The sequence below is a fragment of the Rhinoraja longicauda genome, chromosome 6 (assembly GCF_053455715.1).
Source record: "Rhinoraja longicauda isolate Sanriku21f chromosome 6, sRhiLon1.1, whole genome shotgun sequence".
Taxonomy (NCBI): domain Eukaryota; kingdom Metazoa; phylum Chordata; class Chondrichthyes; order Rajiformes; family Arhynchobatidae; genus Rhinoraja; species Rhinoraja longicauda.
The window spans coordinates 48479325-48492141 of NC_135958.1; the positions used below are offsets into that span (position 1 = coordinate 48479325).

General features: G+C 39.5%; 1 protein-coding gene across 1 annotated transcript in view; it reads left to right on the forward strand.

Annotated features, from left to right (window-relative positions):
• The window catches only part of dnah9 (dynein, axonemal, heavy chain 9), a 467621-nt gene that overhangs the window by 161408 nt on the left and 293396 nt on the right, over positions 1-12817 (forward strand). Inside the window, exon 40 of the mRNA XM_078400937.1 lies at positions 9214-9453. Within this exon, the coding sequence (XP_078257063.1) occupies positions 9214-9453 (240 nt within the window). The remainder of the gene's footprint in view (positions 1-9213; positions 9454-12817) is intronic.

Consider the following 12817-nt stretch of genomic DNA (forward strand, 5'->3'; position numbering starts at 1 on the left):
AAATCCAGTCAAAAACAACGAGGTAATACGAAATCTAAAACCAGTGAACTTTTAAACACATGGGCGGCACGGTAGCGCAGCGGTAGAGTTGCTGCTTTACAGCGAATGCAGCGCCGGAGACTCAGGTTCGATCCTGACTACGGGTGCTGCACTGTAAGGAGTTTGTACGTTCTCCCCGTGACCTGCGTGGGTTTTCTCCGAGATCTTCGGTTTCCTCCCACACTCCAAAGACGTACAGGTATGTAGGTTAATTGGCTGGGTAAATGTAAAAATTGTCCCTAGTGGGTGTAGGATAGTGTTAATGTACGGGGATCACTGGGCGGCACGGACTTGGAGGGCCGACAAGGCCTGTTTCCGGCTGTAGATATATGATATGATATGATATATAAAAAATACAAATATAACCGATGTTTGGAGGATTGCAAATCCGACAGGCAAAGAATATTCGTTTTATTCACCGGTACACAAGACTTATTCATGTATAGATTATTTCCTGGTAGACACAAAATTAATTCCGTATACTCTTAACCCAAAATACCACACAAATACGATTTCAGATCATTCCCCCTTAACTTTTTTTAAAAAAATAGAAGGCATGTCTAAGAATACATCGTTCTGGAGGTATAACCCCCAAATTTTAAAAGACCCGCAAGGGAGTATATATCTAAGACAGCAAATGGATCTTTTTTTCGAAATAAATGATACGCCAGATACACCACCTACATTATTATGGGAATCTTTCAAAGCTTTTATTAGAGGTGTTATAATCTCATACCAAGCTTTTCAGAATAAAAAAAATAAGAGTGAACAACGGCAGCTACAGGAACAAATTAGACAATTGGATATAGATAATGCTAAAGACCCGTCGATGGATAAACACAATAAAATATTAATACTAAAATTCAAATTAAATAAATTACTATCAGAGAAAGTTATAAGATTACTCCAAATTACAAGACAGGAACAGTTTGAATTTGGGGAGAAGCCTCACAAACTTCTCGCACGCCAATTAAAAAAACGAGAAAAGGAACACTCGATTTCAAAGATTAAATCAGACAAAGGGGAAGTATTAACATTACCGAATGAAATTAATAAAAGATTTGTGCAATTTTATGAGAATTTGTATACATCCAAAACGACAACGGACACCAATGCAATCAATGAGTTTCTGGATAATTGCAATCTTCCCAAATTAGAATTGCAGGAACAAGAGGAATTGGGAGCACAAATCTCAAATAAGGAAATAGAAGAAACAATATTCTTATTAAAAAATGGAAAAACACCAGGTCCCGATGGATTTAGTAATGAATTCTATAAAAGTTTTTACGATATATTTAGTCCTTGTCTACAGAAAATGTACACACACGCTTTCAGAGAACAAATATTACCTGATACATTAGCTGAATCTACGATCACATTAATACTTAAGAAAGATAAAGATGAGGAAGAACCTGGATCTTATAGAGCTATCGCGTTGTTAAATACAGATCAAAAAATATTAGCAAAAATATTAGCAAGAAGATTAAATAAGTACGCCACTAAACTAATACATCCAGATCAAACGGGGTTTATCCCTAAGAGACATTCATTTAATAATTTGAGACGATTGCTTAATATAATGCACTCACACCAAACTAATGATCCAAATCTCGCAATTATTTTGCTGGATGCAGAGAAAGCATTCGATCAGGTTGAATGGAAGTATATGGTTAAGGTATTGCAAAAATTTCAACTGGGAGAGAATTTCATTCAATGGATTAAATTAATATATAATAAGCCAACGGCAAGAATATTAACTAATAATATTTTATCCACGAAATTTCAACTGTCAAGGGGTAATAGACAAGGTTGTTCATTATCACCACTGTTATTTGCCCTCATAATTGAACCATTAGCGGAAAGTATTAGAACTCATCCGAATATCCATGGATATAAGACAAAATATTCAGACAATAAAATATCATTATACGCTGATGATGTACTTTTGTACATCACAAAGCCTCATATCACTATACCCAATATTTTAAATTTAATTGAGGATTTCGGTTCATTTTCAGGTTACAGAATAAACTGGAGTAAAAGTGAAATCATGTCAATAAAACCGAAAGATTCTATACATCTCGTACAATTTCCTTTTAAAATAGCGGGGGGGAAATTTAAATACTTGGGCATTGAAATTACTAGAAGATACCAAGACATGTTTAAAGCAAACTATAACCCTATACTTAAGAAATTACATAATTTAATTAAATTCTGGAAAACCCTCCCGATGTCTTTAATAGGTCGAATAAATGCCATAAAAATGATTTTTCTACCTCAAATTCTATACTTGTTCCAATCAATCCCACTATATTTACCCAAAAAGTTTTTTTAAAAATTGGACTCAGATATTACAAATTTTATTTGGGATTATAAGACCCATAGAATACAAAGATCACACCTGAATAAACCCAAAGTAGTAGGGGGATTAGCACTCCCTAATTTTATGTATTATTATTGGTCGGTAAATATTAGAAACATGATTCAATTGTTGGATAACGCTCTTCATCAACCGGAATGGATCATTATGGAAAAAGAGGATTGCTCCCCATTTAATATTGGTGCAATCCTTCTTTCACCAATGACGGTGAATAACACAAACTACAACAAAAACCCAATTATACATAGTACAATCAGAATTTGGAAACAAATAAAACACAATTTAAAATTAAGAAACTTATCTCTCCTATCTCCTATTGCTAAAAACCCTTTGTTTAAACCCTCGATTATAGACAAAGCATTCATACATTGGGAAAGAGCAGGAATTAAAACTTTGGGAGATTTGTATGATACGGGAAAACTATTATCATTTAAACAATTACAACTAAAATACAATCTGGGTAGCAATCAGTATTTTAAATATTTCCAAATATGTGATTATTTGAAAAAACATGCGCATGAATTTCACAACGTCCCATCAGACTTACTAGATGAAGTAATGAATACAAAGGCGGAATCACCAAATTTAATTTCACATATATATAATATTATACTAAATGCAGTAATACCAACAACGGAAGGTATTAGAGGTGAGTGGGAAAACGAACTAAGCATAAAAATTTCCACTGAAAGGTGGAAACAATACTTATTAAATGTGCATAAATGCTCAATTAACGTAAGACATACTTTAATACAATTTAAAATCATACATAGATTATACTACTCAAAAACTAAATTAAATAAATTTTTCCCTAACGTTTCACCAATTTGTGATAAATGCCATTGTCAAGAAGCTACTATAGCGCACTCATTCATCTTTTGTACAAAAATTCAAAAGTTTTGGACTGAAATTTTTGAAATTTTCACAAAAGTGTTTAAAATAAAAATGACACCAAAGCCAGAATGGATTATTTTCGGAATGACAGAAGGTAGTTCGGAATTAAATGCGTATCAAAAGAATTTATTTGATTACGGTTTAATAATAGGAAAAAAATTAATCTTAAAATTCTGGAAAAATGCTCCTATACCAACATTAAATATGTGGATTTCAACTATGTTTGAAACACTACATCTGGAAGATATGAGACTCCGCCTGGAAGGAAAATCAGAACGCTTCTATCAGACGTGGTCTGCATTTATAGAATTATTACAAAGATAGGGTGGAGGAGTACCTCGGGCCTTGGTAGGGGGGGGACGGAAAACTATCGAGTTGGTGGATTCCTTTTGCGTGATAATTTTTTTTATTTTTATTTTTTTTAATTTTTTTTTTCTCTCTCTTTCTCTCTTTCTTTCTACTATTTTTCTTTAAAAGCCATAAAATTATGGGGTACAATGACTGTAACAAGATATATGTGAAGTACATTGATGTATTTAACCTCTAATAAAAAAATTTAAAAAAAATAAATAAAAAAAAAAAAAAAAAAAAAAATTACAGGATGGACACTAAATTGATTGCTGCATGAAGCTTGCTGAGTGCTGTAATCAATTGCCCATTTTGATCAACAAGTCAAGGTGCTGTCAGCTGTTGACCGACTGCAATCATTGTGATTGCATCTTTCCCACCTTCCCTGAAGTGCCAACGGTAAGATCCATAGTGTAGACTCCAAGGAAATTGAAATGATCAGAAATAAGTAAATCAAGTAATGATACCGACTTTGGTTTTGAAGACCTTGAAGCTACTGAGAAGTTTTGAGGTGCTTGGATAGAGAAAGTTTTAGTATTAAAAGCAACACTTTCCATTCCAGAACCTTCACAATCTGCAGATTGATGGCAACTTCCAAATTCCTCTTCATGTCCTCAGCTTGGATATAAATTGCAGTTCTTTCATGAGTGCTTGGTCAAAGTTCCCAACCTGGCAGTATTGTGGCAGATCATTCACCACTTGAAATGTGGTCATTAAAGATTCCGCCCCATTGGTAGTAAATGCTAGACTTAACCACATCACACGTGAATTAGCAGCAAACAGTGAGTACATTCGGTGATGTGGTGGCTGAGAAGGTAGATATAGAATCGGAAAAAAATCTACAACAGTGAACAAGACCATTCGATTCACATTTAATAATAAAGGCTCCTAATTAATCCCAGTCCCAGAACAGGGCGGCACGGTGGCGCAACGACAGAGTTGCTGCCTTACAGCGCCAGAGACCCGGGATCGATCCTGACTACGGGTGCTTGGCTGTATGGAGTTTGTATGCTTCCGAGGTGCGAATTGAAGCAATAGACAATAGACAATAGGTGCAGGAGGAGGCCATTCGGCCCTTCGAGCCAGCACCGACATTCAATGTGATCATGGCTGATCATTCTCAATCAGTACCCTGCCTTCTCCCCATACCCCCTGACTCCGCTATCCTTAAGAGCTTTATCTAGCTCTCTCTTGAATGCATCCAGAGAATTGGCCTCCACTGCCTTCTGAGGCAGAGAATTCCACAGATTCACAACTCTCTGACTGAAAAAGGTTTTCCTCATCTCCGTTCTAAATGGCCTACCCCTTATTCTTAAACTGCGGCCCCTGGTTCTGGACTCCCCCAACATTGGGAACATGTTTCCTGCCTTCTTTTAAAATGTGATGTGGGTTTCAGCCTTTGCTGCTGCTACAGGCACTGAATTTCTAACCACCTCTAGTGTTCTTCTAGTCTAGTAGACACTTTAGTTACTTTAAGTCCATGCTTCCTCACTTCTGGTACCCTGAATTTTGATTCATAAGATCAAAATTGATTGTGGTAGAATTAGGCCATTCGGTCCATCAAGTCTACTCTGCCATTCAATCATGGCTGATCTATCTCCCTCCTAACCCCATTCTCCTGCCTTCTCCCTGTAACCTCTGACACCCGTACTAATCAAGAATCTATCTGTCGCTGCCTTATATATATCCATTGACTTTGCCTCCACAGCCTTCTGTGGCAAAGAATTCCACAGATTCACCACCCTCTGATAAAAAAAATCCTCCTCATTTCCTTCCTAAAAGAACACCTTAAATGTTAAGACTATGACCTCTAGTCCTAGACTCACCCACTAGTGGAAACATCCTCTCCACATTCACTCTATCCAAGCCTCTCTGAGGAAAATAGATCTTACTATTTAGGTCAGCACGGTGGCGCAGCGGTAGAGTTGCTGCCTTACAGCGAATGCAGCGCCGGAGACTCAGCTTCGATCCTGACTACGGGTGCTGTACTGTACGGAGTTTGTACGTTCTCCCCGTGACCTGCGTGGGTTTTCTCCGAGATCTTCGGTTTCCTCCCACACTCCAAAGACGTACAGGTTTGTAGGTTAATTGACTGGGTAAATGTAAAAATTGTCCCTAGTGTATGTAGGATAGTGTTAATGTGCGGGGATCGCTGGGCGGCGTGGGCCGAAGGGCCTGTTTCCGCGCTGTATCTCTAAATCTAAATCTAAAAAATCTCATTTAAATCTCTTTAATATATGTTTTATACCACAACAAATCTCTGTTCTACAGAAACCAACACCAGTTGATCAAATTCTTACCTTGCATTACATATTTCCAGTCCAGGCAACATCCTTGTAAATCTGCAGGCAGAATTCAGTCTGTGATCTAACTTGTGTTGAGCCAAACAAACTGACTCTTGTGATTTTGGTCCCAAATACTTTTTTGATCGTGTCATTGACATATTTCCTCTCAGCTTTAGAGACGTAGAAAATAGGTGCAGGAGGAGGCCATTCGGCTCTTCGAGCCAGCACCGCCATTCATTGTGATCATGGCTGATCATCCACAATCAGTAACCCGTGCCTGCCTTCTCCCCATATCCCTCGATTCCACTAGCCTCTAGAGCTCTATCTAACTCTAAGGCCTCATGGACAAAGTCTCTCTCTTTTACCACACATTCTGTATCCTCTAATTTATCGCATATCCTTTGACCTTGTGGCACCCCCTCAATTGCATTCCTGCACACTTTGAGTGATAGGGACATACAGCACATGATAGCACAGCTGTAGAGTTGCTGCCTTTGCAGCGCAAGAGACCCAGGTTCAATCCTGACTACGGGTGCTGTCTGTACGGAGTTTATACGTTCTCCTTGTGACCGCGTGGGTTTTCTCGGAATGCTCTGGTTTCCTCCCACACTCCAAAGACGTACAGGCTTGTAGGTTAATTGGCTTCAGTAAATTATAAATTGTCCCTCGTGTGTAGGAAGGTTCTGGTGTACGATGTGATCGCTGGTCGACACAGAATCGGTGGGTCGAAGGGCCTGTATTCATGCTATATTTCTAAACTAAAGTAAAGCACAGCAACAGGCCCTTTAGCTGACCAAACCTGTGCCAAACATCAATCACCTGTTTTTATATAAGTTCTGCCCTAATCTGTTTTAATGTTCCGAGATTCCCATCACACAAACTTCTCTCCCATATTCCACCACTGGGGACATTTATTGTGGCTAATTAACTTACTTAGCCTTCGTGTAATTGGAATGTGGGCTAATGCCAAAGCACTTGGAGGAGGGCGTACAAATTCCACACAGACAGCACAATAGATCAGGCTTGAACCTGGGCTTTTGGAACTGTGAGACATTCACTCCACCACTAAATCTCTGGAATAAATTAAATTTGCCGTTTTTCTGCTCCACTGGCTTGATTCTCGGAAAAGACACAAAGGACACAAACTGAGGTGAGAAGGAACTTTTTCACCCAGAGAGTTGTGAATTTGTGGAATTCTCTGCCACAGAGGGCATTGGAGGCCATGTCACTGGATGAATTTAAGAGAGAGTTAGATAGAGCTCCAGGGGCAAGTGGAATCAGAGGATATGGGGAGAAGGCAAGCACGGGTTACTGATGGTGGATGATCAGCCATGATCACAATGAATGGCGGTGCTGACTCGAAGGGCCGAATGGCCTCCTCATGCACCTATTTTCTATGTTTCTATGTCAATGAGTCAGGCAGCATCCCTGGAGAACACGGATAGGTGACATTTCGAGACAGGACCTTTCTCCAGACTGGTTATCTCTATCTCCATCGATTATCTCTATCCTGTTGAGTCTAATGCTTTCTGTCTGTCAACCACAGTAAAGACAATTATACTTCAAGGCGAAATGCAATGTTGAGGTCAACATAGATGGTGAAATCAGTTTGTTTAGGTAATAGCTCAACACATAGAAATGAAAGAAAGATATTGAGGTTCCACCTCGTTTGCCTAGATGTCCTGAGTGGGCCTGCTGCCCACACTCACAGGTTGTATTGTCCTTTGCAGCAATGTACCTGATCAGATCGAGATCTCTCGGGCCAAACTTGCTGTCTGTGGTGTCTGGGCAGCAAGGATCTGCATGGATCCAGGAGTCACATCAATATGTTGGAACATATCTTACATTCAGAAATATACAGAAATAATCCAAAATAAAATAAGTAATTTAAAGATTTTTTTTTGTTTCAAATACAAAATATATCCTGAAATCATGGAAATATTTTAAAATAATTGAAAATGTCACAGCAAGCACAATAATAAAACATTAAACTTTCCTTCTTTGTGGCTTTCTTTCTCACAACTGTAAATGTCCCCATTGAAAGAAAATAGGTAGACCGGTCAAGTTACAGTTCCGTGTTTTCTCAGGCGATGTGAAATGATCCTTGTCTAAGTCTGGTTTATTAATTCCACTGTTTATACTCCACTGTTAGATATCGTGCAGAATTACGGACAGATTCACCATTTGGAATCTGGCATTGAGTCCGGAACGCTAAATTGACTGTGTGTATTCTAAAGTCCGCATCTTGCCTCCACTTTCAGGGATCAATACGTTCTCTACTGAGCTGCTGTAATATACCAGCAGCATTTGGCCACTCTTTGTGCACAGAGAACTCTTGTTTTATCCCACTATTAACTGTGTATCAAATTATATCTGTTTTGCCGATATTTAAAAAAATCAAAATAAACCTTTTTCAAAGTAAAAAAATATATACAAAACAAGAACTGTGCAAAGATTCTTCCGACATTCTCAGAGGCTGCAACTACTATGGAGACCCTTCTTCAGACTGAGAGTTAGGGGAATGTTTCAGGTCGAGACCCTTCTTCAGGCTGAGTTAGGGGCTCTCCAGACTCTCAGTCTGAAGAAGGGTCTTGACCTGAAACATCACCCATTCCTTCTATCCAGAGATGCTGCCTGTCCCGCTGAGTTACTCCAGCATTTTATGTCTATCTTCAGTACCAGTACCTCACTGGTTAAATCAATGCAAAGAGGTGGCATTGGATTTTGGGGGGCAAAGGATCATACCTAGGACATTATGATTTACATAACCCAATGACATTCACAGTTTGAGGAATGGAAGATGTTGATTCTTTCTGGTTCAATTTACAAAGTTGTATGTTAACAGCCTTGAATAACAAGGATTTTAGCACTAATCAGACACTAATTGAACATCAGTACTGGCATACTATAGGAGACACAAGGAAATGCAGATGCTGGAATCTTGCATGGAACACAAAGTGCTGGAGTAACTCAGTAGGTCAGGCAGCACTTTCAGAGGATATGGATCCATTTTCTTCACAGATGCTGCCCGACGTACTGAGTTACTCCAGCACTTTGCGTTATGACGTTTTATAGTATTCATAAAATCTTGTCCACAAGAAGAAATATCATATAAAACACAGCTTTGGGTTTGAACACGCCAGTAAATCTTGGATTTAAATGAATCTTATTCATGGTATTTCGTATCTTATTCAGTATATTTTGAGTGCAGCTGCCCATTGAGTGTTTTGCCATGTATGACTAAAGATGTCTTGTTCTTTATTGCAGCGCCACTTCTGTGTGTTTGCACTGTCATTTCCAGGCATTGATGCTCTTGCTACAATCTACAACACAATTCTTACTCAACATCTAAAGCAAAATAACTTTGCTGGGGTGTTGCAAAAATCGACACAACAGCTAATCAACCTGGCACTTGCTCTGCACAGCAAGGTGGCTTCTACATTTTTGCCAACAGCCATCAAATTTCACTACATCTTTAACCTGCGAGATCTCTCAAATATCTTTCAGGTGAGTTTGCTGACATTAAATGATAAATCTTGTTTGCCATTCTGGTGTCCAGATATTCCACCGATAACAAGTCATTTTTCACAATCCTTGGCAAAGCTGGCAAAGGAGATAGATAGGCATTTACTGAGTTCAGTCAATAGCTATAAGTTGGGCGGCATGGTGGCCCAGCAGTAGAGTTGGTGCCTTACAGCGTCAGAGACCCGGCGTTCGATCCTGACCATGGGTGCTTGTCTGTACAGAGTTTATATGCTCTTCCTGTGACCTGCGTGAGTTTCCTTTGGGGTCTCCTTGTTTCCTCCCACACTCCAGAGACCTACAGGTTCATAGGCTAATTGGCTTGGTATAATTGTAAACTGTCCCTAATGTGTGTAGGGTAGTGTAAGTGGGCGGGGATTGCTGGTTGGCGCGGATGTGGTGGGCCGACAGGCCTGTTTCCGCACTGTACCTCTAATCTAAACTAAACTTGGGGTTGACCAGATAGATCTAAAAGATTTTGTCCATTACACTTACCGGATGCCAAATTGTCCCAGCGAATTAAATACTGCATTCATGTTGTGGCACCAAGTGGCAAGATGGGAGCATGCATCCATTTCTGTACCTCTCAGTCGAATCTGCACAATGGGCAGCTAAATAGACTTTCCCAATATTAGAGGGTGCTTATATATTCTGAATTAGCTGCTTGCAGGCTACAAAGGATAGAAATCTGTGATCAGCCAGTTCATTTCTACATTAGGAATGAGACAATAGACAATAGGTGCAGGAGGAGGCCATTCGGCCCTTCGAGCCAGCACCACCATTCAATGTGATCATGGCTGATCATTCTCAATCAGTACCCCGTTCCTGTCTTCTCCCCATACCCCCTGCCTCCGCTATCCTCAAGAGCTCTATCTAGCTCTCTCTTGAATGCTTGAATGAGACCACAGATATGCTTAAAGAAGGAGAAAATAACTTTAAAATAAGTAATTTTCCCTTCAATAAAATTGAAGAGTTATGGTGCAATACTTAAGTTAATATTGGATGAAGAAGGAACAGTAAGATTTGCAAGGTATGAAATATGGAAACTAAATGTGCACATATATAGACAGAAAAAGGCTAGGGTAACTCAGCGGGTCTAGCAGCATCTCTGGAGAAATAAAATAGGTGACATTCCGGGTCGAGACCCTTCTTCAGACTGAGAGTCAAGGGAGAGACAAATGAGAGATGTAGACGGTGGTATAGAACAAATGAATGAAGTATGTTGGTTGGGAGTGATTGTAAAAGATGGTCTTGTGCTAAATCAAATTTAGAATTATGCAGTTAGTTGAAAGCGCAGGCGTATAATTGTTTAATGCCAGCAGATGATGCAATCATCTTCAATTTATGAAAGGAATACATTCCTTGTTAAGATTTACTTTGTAAATTGAAAAGGGTGGATAAGGTGCATTATTGATATATTGGTGGTATTTAACCCAAGTATGCATAATTAATTAAAATGAAAAATAGATTCATAAATCAAAAATACATCCCTTAAATTTGGCATCATAAAAAATTGTGATAGAAGGAATGGTGCAGTTTTATTAGGTGGATTTATTTTGTGATAACATCTGAAAATATATTGGTAAATGATTTCAAAATGTGAATGTCTTGCACTTGACCAATCTAAGATGAGAGAAATTGGGGTTCCAAGTTCATTTTTGTTTGCTTGAGCAAAATGTGCACATGTATAGACACAAAAAGCTGGGGTAACTCAGCGAGACAGGCAGCATCTCTGGAGGAATAGAATAGGTGACGTTTCAGGTCAAGACCCTTCTTCAGACTGAGAGTCAGGGGAGAGGCAAATGAGAGATATAGACAGTGATATAGAAGAAATGAATGAAAGGTATGCAAAAAAGTAACTATGATAAAGGAAACAGGCCATTGTCAGCTGCGGTATTTATTCACAAAATGCTGGAGTAACTCAGCAGGTCAGGCAGCATCTCGGGAGAGAAGGAATGGGCGACGTTTCGGGTCGAGACCCTTCTTCAGTCTCGACCCGAAACGTCGCCCATTCCTTCTCTCCCGAGATGCTGCCTGACCTGCTGAGTTATTCCAGCATTCTGTGAATAAATACCTTCGATTTGTACCAGCATCTGCAGTTATTTTCTTATATTGTCAGCTGTGGACTACGTGAAAGTGAGTTTCAGACAATGAGGCTCAACAAGATGACTTTAAAGCACAAACATGTTAAGTTCTGATCGGTTTGGTGTGATTACACTACTGTTTAAATATACAAGTCCCTACCCAGGTTACGACAGGATTTTATTCTGATGAACTTTTCATAGCCCCAACAGTTTGCAAGTTGGAAATAATGTATATTAAAACAGGGCAGTTAACTCAGCCATTCAGATTCCTCTGCAAGCTGCAATGATATCACCGTGAACCGTTCCTACCCAGGAGAAGATGTCTTCAGCCCTGCGGGAGCTGTTGAATCCATCCCACCGGCCTCACTAATGCTCAGCCTGATGGACACATAAATTGGGCATTGGTAACCTGGAGAAGACCTATGATTGAGAATGAATTTCTACTTGGACCCTATTTGGATTTATGGGAATGATAATTTACCAATAGTTAAATACATCTGTGGCTCGCAGTTTAAAACAAAAATTGTTTCCTTGGTAGATGTACACATTATATACCTGATTTACAGTTCCATTACCATGCCATTAATGCAGTTTTTGGTGAATTTACAACTAATGCTTTGGAAGGTCGTATAATCATAGAGAGTTACAGCACAGAAACAGACCCTTCTGCCCATCAGGTCTGTGCTGACCATTCAACCACCTATTTACACTAATCCTTCATTCATCCCATGTTCTCATCAATGCCTCCAAATTCCACCATTCACTTGCACACAAGGGGTTGGACAATTGAACAGTGTCCAACTAAACCACCAACCCAAATGTGGGAGGAAATCAGAGCATCCAGAACAAAACTTACACAGTCACAGTGAAACTCATAAATCCCAGAGAGGCAGCATCTGAGGTCAAGATTGAACATAGATCTCTGTGCTATGAGGCAGCAGCTCTACCAATTGCATCGCTGTGCTTCCTTTATTTTTCTGTAAAGGTGGCAATCATGAACCTTGACCTCTAAATGTCAAAGCACCGGGTGGCGCCAGCAATGGCTGCCTCGCCAACAGTCTGTCAGTCTATTCCTTCTTTTGGTGTTTGTTTGTTTGTGTTAAATGTATGTTTTAGTGTTCTTTACTTGTTTTATGTGGGGGTGAGGGGGGGGTGTTGGGGGAAACTTTTTCTTACCTCGACGGAGATGCGATTTTGTCCCGTATTGTATATCTGTCCGCACTGCGGCCTAACATCGAGGAGTTGGCGGCCTTTGCTACAGACCG